Source organism: Apium graveolens, chromosome 4 (genome assembly GCF_009905375.1).
Source record: "Apium graveolens cultivar Ventura chromosome 4, ASM990537v1, whole genome shotgun sequence".
NCBI lineage: Eukaryota > Viridiplantae > Streptophyta > Magnoliopsida > Apiales > Apiaceae > Apium > Apium graveolens.
In genome coordinates, this window is record NC_133650.1 from 33,409,992 (window position 1) to 33,425,209 (window position 15,218).

At 34.3% G+C, this 15,218-nt stretch overlaps 1 protein-coding gene across 1 annotated transcript; it reads left to right on the plus strand.

Annotated features, from left to right (window-relative positions):
• The first annotated feature begins 6,943 nt into the window (after positions 1 to 6,943).
• Positions 6,944 to 8,090, plus strand: LOC141718478 (CASP-like protein 4D1). The gene is made up of 4 exons (XM_074520863.1): positions 6,944 to 7,101; positions 7,262 to 7,397; positions 7,570 to 7,780; positions 8,077 to 8,090. Exons 1-4 carry the CDS (start codon positions 6,944 to 6,946, stop codon positions 8,088 to 8,090), a joined length of 519 nt encoding a protein of 172 aa, XP_074376964.1.
• The last annotated feature ends 7,128 nt before the right edge of the window (positions 8,091 to 15,218 follow it).

Here is a 15,218-nt window from a genome sequence, read left to right on the forward strand (position 1 = left end):
TGACATGAACAGTCTTAGGCATCTCCGACTCTGGTTCAGGGGCAGGGGTCTCTGAATCAAGCCTCAAGGGTGAAATCTGCATGGGGATCTCACTACTCTCAGAAGGGTCCTCCTCTGGGTCTGAACTAACATATACAGGCTCCTCTGGAGAGGGTGGAATAGGGTCCACAGGGGTACCAGTCAAGCTAATCTCTGAGTCTAAATCACTACCACTACTAGGATCCTGAGAGAAAACATAAAACAGCAACCAAGAAACAACGTTAGGGTCAAATAAAGCTTACAGCTAACTCACACCCTAACTCTAGTTTCTGCTTTACCAATCAGACACTTTCTTTAGACTATACCTAATAGTCTAACTCAACTCTACATGAGTCGAACTCTCTCGCAATATAGATATATTCCCAAAATACCCCTTTTTTTTAAAACCTAACTTGTCTCAGGGACTAGATCCTGTAGCTCTGATACCAACTTGTGACGACCTCAATCTCGGGGTTAGGAAATGAGGACTCACACACCTCTAATCTACTAATTAAATATGCATAAACCCCGATTAACTACTAACAGGATCAATAGGATAAAGTATGAGACAAGATTACAACTACCAATCACCGAATATAACTTACAAACCCAAAATATTATTAAATAATCAATATCGATTCCGGCTGGGAACCGACAGATAACCCATTGTATCTTTAAACACCTCTTTACTAGGCGCGAGCTCACTCATAACCTGTACTACTTGCTCAGGCAACTGGAAGCCCTCAACACGGTAGCGACCACCAGGTACGCTCTTACGAGCAGTGCGCCTAAGCCTGGCCATCTTCTTGCTTAACTGTCATGGTTAGATTAAGACAAAACAATGAGTATAAAACTCAGCAAGTAACTAAATAGCAGTTCTATAATAACAATTCTCAATATGCTTTGAACAAACTAGGGCATTCTATTTTAGCTAATCTAGGTGGCAGATTTTCGTATATTCATTTTTGTTTTCTTTGAGATAAGGAAAGGTATCCGAAGGATAGTTGGGCTTTCAAGAAACAAGGCTCGAAACAGGATGAAAGCCGACATTCAACACAAATCATTATAGGGTCAAAATAGATCTTTCGGTAGAGGAAAGCAACAGTATTTCAAGATATAGAATCATTCATATGATCAACAATTTCAGGAATCAGGGTTCTGAGCTTTAAGCTCCACAATAACATAATCAACTCTTTTCAAAACAGTATAAACCATTTTCATTTCCAAAAATCAATTTACTGAACAAAAGTTTCAGTTCCCTTTTAAATAATCATTTAGAACCCTTGATTGGATCACTTATCTTTCCATTTCATTATATACGGGTGATCAGCCCGTATCGACCTCCATTCCGGTCTTTAAGGTACCATTCGGCAAAATTTCAGCCTTAAATTGGACTAGTCCCACTAGCCTCTTACCATGACTGGACTAGTCCCACTAGCCTCTTACGTCTCAATCCAATCCATCAGGAATTCATTTGGAAAACCTTGAGTTGGAAAACAATAGGTTTTCTAAAATTCATTTTATCATTACCAAGCCTTTGAAATCATTCGGACTCTTTCAAGTCGAAACTCATTCTTAATTCAGATTTTTAAAGAAACAAAGTTCAGGGAGTGAATCAAAGATACGCAAGGAACAATTCTCAAGAATTCTGTATCAAGGTTAATAAGGTACTAAATTTGAAGGATCAGAAATAACTTAGGGATCATTAGGGCGATCAAGAGAAATAGGGTATCATTAAACAGAGTGAACCAAGATAATTAAAGGTTCAATATGATCATGGCATTATAGGAAACTTGAACAGAAAGGCAGATTATCAACGGGTGAAATCAATAGGATTATCAATAACAGGTTATCAAGAACAAAGGGTACTTCAAATCAATATCAGGGTTTCATAAAGCAAGGGTTTCATACTTTAACAGTTCAATACTCTACATGGTATGAACAATATTTCCTTATAATCATTTACACAAGTAATCAGACTTACTTGCCTGAAATTGCTTTCTACTGCCACCTAGTATACTTTTCCCTTTCCTAGCCTGAATGCCCTCACGCTCCGAATCTACAATAAAACCAGAAATCTTAATTAGATTCCCAACTCTCGTTCCCGGAACGATCACTCTATACGATAACTCGATTATATTCTTGACTCGAACTATACGAGTATAGCTTATACAAATAAGCACACAGCACGTAGCACATAGCATAATTCTGTCTCATAGTTTTCATATCCTTATATACCTAGCAATCAAAGCATACTCGCTTGACCTAGGCTATTTCTCAAATCAAACTAACACGACTCTTTTACGAGTACTAGACCCATTTACAACCTAACATTTACGTGCATACTATCACTTATATCAATCGACTTCATTCCCCTTTTTTTTTTCTTAAATTCGAACCACATAATACAATCAACTAAACAATCCATAGATATTCATATATACGCATCCAATCATTTCATATTTGATTATCAAAAACCAAGTTTTGACCTTAAGTTCATATGGCCTATTCGGCCTAATTACAAATAACACCATAACATCAATCAAATACTCACTTTAATTCACATAAACACGTATCTCAATTAACAACCTTTAAAGAACCACTCTCCTTTCTTTTAATCATAGAAATCCGAACCATAATTATACATATACAATCAAATTTCTCAAAAATCACTCCATACAACTTTAGTTCTAGCATGATCCAACATTTAAACTAGCACCATTTTCTTTATTAACAAATTTCGAACATAAACACCACTCAATCATGGTCATGCAAGCAAGTTCTCATCAGTCACTAAGATTTTTTGCAAAAATCAACTCAATTCTCTTTTTAAGCCTAAGACCCATTCGGGTTTATCAAGAAAACACACATGCAAAGATCAATCTTGACATGCAAAGTCTTATATCACATTTTGGACTTGATTTAAACCTTAACTTAGTCATTTAACTCATTCTCATCAAGATTTCCGAAGCACAAAGCCAAACATCACCTAATGACTCAACTTTAATCAAATTATTCAATCATCATGCATGCATTCACTTAATCACAAATCAATCTCTTTTAAACCCATTTTCTAATCGGCAAAAATTCAAAATTCACAATCCAAGAACCAAACAAGGACATGCACATCTTGATCCTTTCTAAAACTAACATGCAATCACGTTTAAACCACATAAACTTAGTATTCAACAAGATTAACCCCCAAAAACCGATTCCCTCTTCTTTATTAACAAAAGCCGAAGCAAAAGTCCATAAAACCCGAAGCAAAGATTCACATGCAACCTCAATTTTTGATTTTTCTAAACACAATCATATGCACACATTCATTTACAATCAAAGGAATCATTTAATCAAACACCCACTCGATTTTTATCAAAGAAGCCAAAAACCCTTTTCCAAATTTTCAAGAAATCTTAACATGCATGCATCATTTCAAGTTTATAAATTTCAACCTTTTTATTAACAACTATCCACTATTGATTTCATGGTCAAAAACCAACTTGATCACTTTAAGAACATAAACCCATTCGGTTATATAGAAAAGCACCACATGCATCTACTAAAATTAAAGTGTATTTTGTGTAGAGTTCAGTTTTCACATCACAACTCACCACCGGTTCACCGGAGTTCATCACTGGTGGTGGTGGCTTCACGGTGGTGCCCTCATTCGAGGGTGTCCAACCATGATGAGGATCAAGGAATGAATATGTTAATTTGGATTTGGTTATGTGTGCTCGTGGTGGTGTTCAATTGGAGAGGACACAAACATGGGTTATGCAGCTTACTTGGACAACAAGGAATAAAGGAGCGATGCATGAAGTTGGACAAGTAGCTGATTATTATATAATTATTAATTCGAATTTTGCTTGCAAGTTTTTACCTTTCACTTGAAAGGGTTTTTCTTGTTTTAAGCACTTAGGATTTTATTTTCCTATTTGGATTTGGTTTTTGTCTTTTTTCTATTCGGATTTGGTTTTTAAATTTGTTTCCTGGAAGGATTCAGATATTGGCTAATTCAAGCTGATATTGAATTTCTCTCGGAATCCTATTGGATTTGGTTTCCTGGACTTATATCATGATTGTGTTCATTGTCAAATTGAGTCACACACCACCTATCATCTTCCAATTTTTTTGCACAAAATCTTGCTTTACAATTTGATTTCACAATAGGCTTGGGGTTTAAACTATCCACGACTTTTGGTTGAGGATAACCATATCTATGACATGCTATTGTTACATACGTATGAACTCCATGAACTTTCCTAATATTTCTTATCATAACTCCAAACCCATTTTGTAAGCCGTATCGTCTATAATATTCATAAACTTCTCTATCAGAATCGAATAGCGTATTTACCTCGGGAGGTGCAAGCTTTTCGGTACTTTCTTCATCATTATTTTTTTCTTTTTCGGCTGATTCTTTTGATTCTTTATTTTCTTCATTATTCATATCCTCACTCCACTGATTTTCAACTTCTAACTCCATAATCTGCATACAGAACACAATAAAATAGAACTATTATAAACAATTAACTGTGTGTATATATATGTGTGGGTATATACGTATTCAAAAGATATTCAAGTAAATTAATAATCAAAGTGATACCTGTTGAAATACCGACGTTGATTTATCAAAAGGAAAAGAAGACACGTGATAAGTTAAATCAGTGAATATACGTCCTTATTTTGTTTAACTAAAATTTACAAAATAATAGTATATTTAAAATAAAAAGTGAGTCTCCCCTCATTCCTAAAAATATGGTAGTGAGTTTGTAGTGACTTTTTATGTATGCCAAGATTTATTGGAGTTAATTATCCCCCATTTTCCGTACATAGTCCATATCAACAACCGACCGAATATTCTGCCCTACATAATATCCAGGTAAGGTGGCCCCACTTAAATTCTTTTTTAAACTTTTTTACCTACCTACCTATATTATAATTATATTATAATAGTCCGAATATGATATACTTTGTAATTTGATTAATCCCTCATTTTGGTTATCTCTTTTCATCACGACCTTCAGATAATATTCATCAAATAATAAGAGTCATTAAATTCAAATACTAGAAAAAATACACTTCACAACTTGTCAAGTTCGAATCCCGTCAATAACAATAAGTTCTCATGTTCGAATTTCGTCAATAACAAACATATATATTATTTATAAAGATACATATAATTTTTCAGAATATATACTATTTATATTATTTATGAATAAGATTTATCAATCATATACTATTTATATTATTTAAACCTAAATTGAAGTTAAAATTATATATTTATTATTTAGTATTTAATTATGAATATAAAATTTCAATAAAATTATAAAAAATAGAGTTCGAAATATATAAATATTAATTAAGATCGGTGATTCGCACTTACCTTTAGTTTGTACATGTAAATAATTAGATCGGTTTTCTATTTACAGGTGTAAGGTCACATAGGATACTTGGGTTAACACAGACCCATTTTATTTCAACAAAAGGAATAACCGACCCAACACAAACACTATTATGTATTATAAATATTGTTTAATTATTTTTAAGAAAGGGATGATTTGTTAACAACTGCTCTGATATAAAAAAATTTATTCTGACTCCCTCTTGTCAAATTTTGCTTAAAATGATCAAAATGTTAAATTAGCTCGATCTAAAAAAAATTAAGCCCCCATCATCATCGGCATTACTGATGATTTAGGGGTGATTTGTTAACAGGTGAACCTCTTTGAGTAGGCTGAGTAAATTTGGAAAATTTGGACGATTGGGAAATGCCCCCTATTTTTATCTGAATGGTTTATTCACCTAATATTCTAAACTTTCTTATGTATAAAGTATAATGCTTGCAAAAAATTTCTTTAGCATTTATTGTGGAATAAAAAATGTTTAATCTTTCTTTTGTAACATCCTTTATTTAATTGCAGATTTTTTTAAATTTATTATATGACGAGTAAATGTCTGAGTAAATAAATAAATAAATATAGTTTAACACCACAAATTAACTTTTCCTTTCAAAATATTTAAATTTAATTATTTACATTTAAATGTTAAAATCTAATAACTTTAGACAATTCATATTATAATTTTATTATCATTATTATTATTATTATTATTATTATTATTATTATTATTATTATTATTATTATTATTATTATTATTATTATTATTATTATTATTATTATCAGGCTGGATCAAATAAATTTTAACCAAATTTGAAAAGAAATGATAAGTAGATATCATCATTCAAAAATATAAAATTTGTTTATCAAACGATGCCATTCATTCATGGTTCAGATTTATCACTAGAATCTTAACTATCTGGAAAATCTTATTTACATTTAAAAAATGAGCCCTTAATTTTTCAAAATCCAATAAGAAGGAATATAAAATATTTTATTAATAATATAGAATCCTTTAAAACATGTTTCTATAAGTAAAAATATTAGATTTGAAATTCAAGACTTTCAAATTTTAATACAAATAATTAAATTTAAATTGAAAAGTCAAATAAGGTGACTTCCTATATATATGCATGTTACTTTTAGAAAAAATGCATGTTATTAAACAAGGAATTAAGTTATTTGAAATTTGAAGACCAAAACGATAAGATTAGTTTGCTGTTAATGAATCGTGCATACTGACATACGTGCATTCTGTACATAGTTACACGTTCACTTATGCACCCCGAGAATTTTATAATATAAAAATTGTTGAACTGAACGGAAAGATGGAGTTAAAAAGGCCGGCTTGATAATTAAAAACCAAGCTGATAGAAACAAAGCCATTGTGACTGCCACAAGAACAGAGCGACAAAGATTACAGAAAATGGAGTTGTTTTAATTACAAATTGCCTATAAAAGGAACCCGTTTGTGTGTAGTGTAGAATATAGTCATAAAAGTACATGGTCGAAGTAAATAAATAAAGATGGCAATATTATCAAAGGCATCAGCGAAAACAAGCTTGGGGTTGAGAATCCTCAGTCTTTTACTTTTGGTTGCTTCCGTTATTGTTATGGTCACCTGTTCCATCCCCGATTTTATTGATGATTCCAATGATCGTTTCACTATTCTCTTCACTTACAGGTAACTTAAATATTATTTAGCATTGCTACTGTACCCCTATATATATCAAGCCTTGGCCATTTCTTAATTTTTTAATAAATATATACTAAATATAAAATTATATAAATTTAACTTTTATAATACATATTTCATTGTGTATTTAACCTTTGATATGATTTAGGTATGTGTTTGCAATTGGTATTGTTGGGTGCTTATATTCACTGGTTCAGATAATATTTGGTGGGTACCATGTGTACACCCACAACAGGTGCATTCGCAACGGCTGTCTTCCCATTTTCGATCTTTATGGTAACATGGTATTGTAACTCAGGCCATTGTTCTTTTTTTGTATTTTTATGGACCAACTTATATTTCATCAGCTAAGAAGATATATATATATATATATATACTCTTTAATTAGTTATAAAATTATAGTGTAAAGCAAGTTACTTATCAAATATATTTATGTGTTATCAACTAAATTTGCAGCTGATTAGCTTCCTATTGGCAACTGCAACGGGTGCTGGATTTGCAGTGACTTATGAAATAAACAAATATTTCGACATAGTGGTAGAACTTGGTGGATCAAGAAACTTTCTTAACCAACTCTTTGTTTCTGTTGGTTTTTTATTTACGGGATTCATCTGTATGGCTATTCTCTCTGTAGTTTCATCCATCTTTAGAGAATCTGGGGGTTCAGGTAAACCTAACTTCATCACTGGTTGAGATTATCAACTTGGCACCAAGCAGCAGCTACTTAATCTTCATGTTCATTCAAAATAAAAAGGGTTTCATAAGATCCTAATTAACTCATTCAATAATTTGGCACGCACTTAGTTTCAGGGTTAGTTAGACAGCTAAGTTACCGTATATTCTTTGTACAAGCATATCCTAAATAAAATACTATTGCTGCTTCTAATACAGTAATATTACAGTTTTGTCAATTTAGGCTAAATTTCTTACTGCTGCTAACTATATTGATTTGTATGGTGACAGGTGAAATTACTTGAGTTTTAAAAAAAATCTCATATAAATTTATCAGGGTAAAATAGCAGGAGAAGTTGCACATATTTACAAAAATGTCACAGTTTTTTTTATTTCTTAACTTACCTCAGGGCCTTTTTTCTCTATACTAATTTTAGTTTCAAATTCAATTGAAATTTTGAGATGAACAAATTCTATACAGTAATGATTTTTTTAATAAATCATTAAATGGAGTCAAAGCAATGCATGTTGATGCGTTAAAAAAAATTGCAAGTGCATAGTACTAGTTAATTGTACCAAATACATATTCATCCACAAAGATCAACCAATCTCCAAAATCCTAATAATTAACTGTAGCTAATTAGACAATAAAATTTGAAAGATGTTTTAATTAACCTACAGTAAAACCTCTGTAAATTAATACTTGTAAATTAATACTCGATTAATTAATAATCTCTCTAAATTAATAATTTTGTCCGGTCCCGACTTGGGCAGTTCAAAAAATGATCAATTTCGATAAGATAATAAGATAATAATTTTTTTGAAAACCCTGTATAAAAATATGATCCCAATAAAATTATAAATTAATAATTCCCTTATATTCATAAAAATATAGCTATTACATCTTTGTAAAATATGATTCAATTGTAGTTTGCTTTTTCATATAATTTAAATCAACATGAAACTCATCCCTAATCTTCCTTATTGCATCCAAAAGCTCGGGTGTGGTGCTTTCATGTTGCATCAAAAAGTTATTAAGCATTTTTGATGCCTTGAGTGCTTCTTTACGTGTAACTGGCTCCAACGTTGTTGTATCGTCTTCAAGATCATCTTCAACACTATTTTTAAGGATGGTGTTTGCAATCTCTTCTATACTCTGGACCTCGGAACATGATTCATTTTCACCCGGATAATCTAAGAAGTTATTAACATCCATTTATATATTGTACATTACATTGACTTTCTAAATTCATATACATTGAATTAATTGAATTAAGTATAAAATATAAATTGTACAATTCATTTTATTTAAATTTATGTGAATAAAAATTTAATCAAAAGTTAATTTTGTTTGCTACCGAAAATTCTCTATAAATTAATAATTATTAATTTATCGATTAATTAATACATCTCTAAATTAATAGAATTCTCCGGTCCCAACTATATTAATTTATAGAGGTTTTACTGTAATTAGTAAATAGAACACATAATACGGAAAATCTTGGAATCCGAATCCGTTAATCAATCACAACTAATGTCAACCCGCCTTAAAATGAATTCTCTTTTTTTTCACAAATAACATAAATCAATTAACGAAACAAGCATATACTATCAAACTTATTATCTAAGAATAACCCATCAAAACTTCATGGAGAAAGCATAGCCTACGAAAAAATTAATCACCAAGAAAAATCATGAAAATTAAATAATAAAAATGAAAAGATATCAAAATTAATTAAATTAACTTTATCTTTATCCTAGAAAAGGAGAATGAACTAGACAAAATAATAAGATTAACAAAACAACTAGCTAATAAAACTTTAACTCTAAGTTGGTGTTCAGGTCTTGGGTGTGTAAAATAAAAGAGGGAGACCAAAATATACTAGTCAAATTTTATTTGATTTTAATTATTTTTTACCGTTGATCAATTTTATAAATTTTTTAGTCCGGTTTACATTGATTGACAATTACCAGTTCAATAAAATAACCTTTTTTGCCATATTACTCCTATTTATACATAGTTTGATTTTAAATTTATTTTAATCTCGACCAATAATATTATTTTGCTTTAACCAGAATAAATATTGTATATTATTTTATCTTATTTCAAGGCCATTACCCCGACGAACGAATCATCTCTATTTACGTGCAATACATGAATGTTTTATTTTTATTTAAAAAATATTTATTAATTTGAAATAGTTAAAAAAATTAAAGTTTAAACAAATTAAAAAAGTACCAAGTTTCTTTTGATTTTATTTTGGCCCTATCTTGATATCTATAAATCAGATTTTGACAATTTACCAACTCACGCGAAACTCACGAAATAATGTTTAATTCGGGTAGGGTTTAAAAAAAATTCAACAAACATTATCCATGAATTAAAGAATAAAAATAATTACGAATTATCCATGAATTACGAATTTTTCGTTATTTTTCTATTCAATTTAGGATTCTTACTTCTTTTTAGTTTATATCATTGAAAAAGTAGGATGTTTTATTTAATTTTGAATGCCTACTTATTGTCGTTTATATAATATTCATTTATTTTCGATCCAACGACTATAATGAATTTATTTAAGGATCTAACGGTCTTTATTTGGTAGTAGGAGGATCATAACTATCAAATATTTGGGTAAGATCCTCCTATGCATATTACATATGTAATAACCTAAAATTTTTTGGAGTAATCCTTATGAATAGTGATTTTGCTGATTATGCTGATTAAGAAAACTTTTCATGCCACACTATGTAGGAGTTCTTTTATTGATATTCTGAGATCTTATTAGTACTCCATATGGTATATAAGTGTATTGATATTCAGTTCCTTAGTGACGAGATCACTGTTTTTATCTTTATTATTACTGCACTCCTTGTGATTAGAACTGTCATAATATAATAGAATTACGAGACACGATCTTCCCTTTATAGAAACTGTGCAAGGCACAATCTTATGTATGATTGTGACCTAACGTTGAATTTTCCAAAATTTATCAGTATCATGCCGCCAAGAAGGATTGAAACTAGGGCAAACCCTGGATTTGAGGACCAGGGAAGCCATAACTAGGATGGTAGAAACCAAGAACACAGTGAAGAGGAATATGAGGATTATGTTGAATAGGATGACTCCCAGTATGAAGAGGAGGAGGAAACATTTGATGTTGAAGGATTTGAGATAGAGACTGAAGAAGGAGAAGCTGAGGTCGAGCAACAGGTACCAAACCCCGGCATGGATTCCATGGGGCAGTTCATGCAACTACTAAGGCAGAACTTGGAACGTCAACCAAACCCACCCCCTCAAGAAAACAAAAATGTTGTGGCAAACTCTTTCATGGATTTTAAGTCCCTTAAGCCCCCTGAGTTCCACAGATCAGCCGGCCCAGTTAAGGCAAGGGTATGGCTAAGGGAAATGGAGAAATCCTTTGAGATTCTAAGTACCGATGAGGCACAGAAGACTCTATTTGCTACCTACCTTCTGAAGGGAGAGGCAGAATAACTTATCTATAGCCGAGTACGAAGCAAAATTTACTGAGTTATCAAGGTTTGTGCCGGAGTTTGTGAATACCGAGGAAAAGAAAGCTATGAGGTTTCAGCAGGGACTGAAACCGTGGATTCAGAATAGGGTGGCAATCCTTGAGCTTACAGACTATGCCACTCTGGTGCAAAAGGCAACAATTATGGAAGCCAGAAGTGAACAGATGCAGAAGGAAAGAGAGAAGAAAGGAATAAAGAGGAAAAGCATGAGCATGGGCGGAGGTTCCGCAGGAGGGAGCTTCCCAAATAGGTTTAACCAAGGAGTAGTGTCCCTCCCAGGGAGGAGTGCTGGGTTTTGGCGACCGATGAGTGTGAATGTGAGCCAGAGCGGCCAAAAGTCAAGAATGTCTTATTCCAACCAGTCTCGACCCCCATTACCAGCCTGTAACACTTGTGGAAGAATGTATTATGGATAGTGTAAAGGAAAGCCAGTAACCTACTTTAAGTGTGGTCAAGTGGGTCACTATTCCCACCAGTGCCCTTCGTCAACCCCCACCGTCATTCCAACCACCACTTGACATCAGTGTGGACGCCCGGGTCATTGGAAGAGGGAATGCCCAATGAATAAACCAGTATTATCAGGAGCAAGCAGGGTTGCTTCTAATAAGACACCTACTGCAAGGACTTTCAACATGACAGTACAAGATGCTATGAAAGACTCAGATGTGATAGCAGGTACCCTTTCTTTAAATTCAGTTAGTGCAAATGTTTTATATGATTCGAGAGCAACTAAATCTTTTATATCGAGGGACTTTGCGCTTAAATTAAGACTTAAGGCTGAACCCTTGATAGAACCCTTACTAGTAGAAATAGCCAACCATGAAGTTATCCCTGTTAACCAGATTCACCCCGCCTGTGAGTTAGGCATAGGGGAACAATCTTTTAGTGTTGATCTAATTCCTTTTAAATTAGGGGAATTTGACGTAATTTTGGGAATGGACTGGCTATCTAGATATGATGCTCAGAAAGACTGTTAGGGGAAGAAAGTTAAGTTGAATATCCCAGGGGAGAAAGGAGTCATATTTAGAGGGAAGAGGAAGACGCATAAATTTTTGACCATGGCCCAGGCCAATAAGATGCTACGAAAAGGAAATGAGGCTTACTTAGCTTATATGGTGGACACGCAGAAGGAAGTTCCCAACTTGCAAGACATTCAGGTAGTCAACGAATTTAAAGATGTATTCCCACAAGACCTTCTAGGACTACCATCCGATAGAGTGATTGAGTTTGCTATTGAGTTGGCCCCAGGGACGGCGCCAGTTTCAAAGGCACCTTACAGGTTAGCCCTGTTAGAGATGAAGGAATTGGCTACCCAATTACAGGAACTTTTGGATAAGGGTATGATAAGACCCAGTGTGTCTCCGTGGGGAGCACTGGTATTATTTGTTAAAAAGAAAGATGGGTGCATGAGGCTGTGCATCGACTATCGAGAGTTGAACAAGCTAACCATAAAGAACAGGTACCCGTTACCCAGAATAGACGATCTGTTCGACCAGCTAAAGGATGTTGTTTACTTTTCCAAGATTGACCTGAGAACTGAATATCACCAACTAAAGATTAAACCCGAAGATATTCCAAAGACTGCGTACCACGTATGGGCACTATGAGTTCTTTGTAATGTCCTTTGGATTAACCAACACCCCAGCAGCTTTCATGAATTTAATGAATAGAGTACTCAAGAAGTACTTGGACAAGTGTGTGATAGTTTTTATCGATGATATTTTAATCTACTCAAGGACCGAGGCAGAACATGCAGAGCATTTGAGGATAGCTCTAGGAATACTCAGAGAAGAACAATTGTATGCCAAATTCTCGAAGTGTGAATTCTGGCGGAATGAAGTACAGTTTTTAGTACATGTGATCAATAAGGAAGGAGTATTGGTCGACCCCTCCAAGATAGAGGTGGTCCCAAATGGGGAAAGGCCAACCACACCCACAGAGGTAAGGAGTTTTATAGGATTGGCCGGCTACTATCATAGATTTGTACAGGATTTTGCGAAGATCGCAGCCCCTTTAACACGACTTACTCGTAAGACAGAGAAGTTTGAATGGACAGAGAAATGCGAGAACAGTTTTCAAGAATTAAAGAGAAGATTGGTGACGACTCCTGTGTTGGCGTTGCCAGACGGAAAAGGAGATTTCGTGATATATAGTGACGCGTCGCACGATTAGGGTGCGTGCTTATGTAGCACGGTAAAGTGATCACGTATGTGTCAAGACAACTGAAGGAAAACGAGATTAGATATCCTACTCATAACCTTGAGCTCGCGTTAATAGTTTTTTCCTTAAAGATTTGGAGGTACTACTTGTATGGAGAGAAGTGCGAGATTTTCTCAGATCATAAGAGCCTAAAGTACATATTCACGCAGAAATAGCTCAACATGCGTTAGAGAAGATGGTTAGAGCTAATCAAGGACTATGATTGTGAGATTCTCTATCATCCATGGAAAGCCAATGTGGTGGCTGACGCCCTTAGTAGGAAGGAAAGACTCAAAATGATAATGTCTTCGGAGGAATTGATAAGGGATTTCGAGAAAATGGAGATAGAAGTAAAGGTAATCGGAGTCGGCACCAAAAAGCTGTTCGAGATCGCGATGCAGCCAGAGTTATTGGAAAAGATTAGATTGTGCCAAGAAAAAGTAATGAATGAAGGCAGAGTCAATGACTGGAGAAGAGATCCATACCGAGAGAGATGATAAGGGGATAATGAGGTATTCCTACAGGATTTGGGTTCCGAATGTGCAAGAGCTTAAAGACGAGATTTTGGATGAAAGTCATAGTTCAAGGTATTTCATTCACCTAGGGAGCACCAAGATGTATAGGGATTCAAAGGAATATTACTGGTGGCCCAACATGAAGAGGGATGTAGCAGAATGGGTAAGAAAATATTTGACTTGCTAAAGAGTAAAGGCGGAGCACGAGAGGCCCAGTGGAATTTTACGACCCCTGGAGATTCCTGAATGGAAATGGGAACATATAGCTATGGATTTTATTGTAGGCTTACCAAGGACGAAAGCCAATCATGATGCCATATGGGTAATTATAGACCGACTGACAAAGTCAGCTCACTTCATTCCTATCAATGAGAGATACACAGTCGATAGATTGGTGGACATTTACCTTAAGGAAATAGTGACGCGAAATGGAATCCTAGTGTCCATTGTCTCAGAACGAGACCCCAAATTCAACTCCAGATTTTGGAGGAGCTATCAAGAATGTACGGGAACCAAATTAAACATGAGTACCGCTTACCATCCCCAAATGGACGGGAAAAGTGAAAGGACCATCCAGACACTAGAGGATATGTTGAGAGTCTGTGCAATAGACTTTAAAGGAAGTTGGGATGATCACTTGTCGTTGATCGAGTTTTCTTATAACAATAACTTTCATGCCATCATCGGAATGCTGCCTTATGAGGCCCTGTACGGAAGAAGGTGTCGATCTCCCTTATATTGGGATGAAGTGGGAGAGCGAAAGATGATCGGACCCGAAGTGGTCCAAAGGACCAAAGACATAGTGGATCTTATGAGAGGACGGCTTATAGCAGCCCAAGACCGACAGAAGAGGTATGCAGACTTAGCCCGAAAGGACAAGGAGTATGAAGTAGGGGACTTAGTACTGCTAAAGGTATCCTCTTGGAAAGGATTGATGAGATTCGGAAAGAAAGGGAAACTAAACCCAAGATACATTGGACCTTTTGAGATACTAAGACGGCATTGGACCTTTTGAGATACTAAGACGGATTGGAATACGAGCTAGCCCTACCCCCGAACCTACAACAAGTTTATAATGTGTTTCATGTGTAAATGCTAAGGAAGTATCATCGGGATGCCAGGCACATGGTGGAATACGAGCATGTGGACATGCAACCAGACCTGACTTATGTGGAGCAACCAGTG

Bases quoted from the DNA above. Each gene is read 5' to 3' on its own strand.
- LOC141718478 (XM_074520863.1), top strand. From the start codon at position 6,944: ATGGCAATATTATCAAAGGCATCAGCGAAAACAAGCTTGGGGTTGAGA. The intron at 7,102-7,261 runs GTAACTTAAATA...GATATGATTTAG, and splicing joins ACTATTCTCTTCACTTACAG to GTATGTGTTTGCAATTGGTA. The intron at 7,398-7,569 runs GTATTGTAACTC...CTAAATTTGCAG, and splicing joins TCGATCTTTATGGTAACATG to CTGATTAGCTTCCTATTGGC.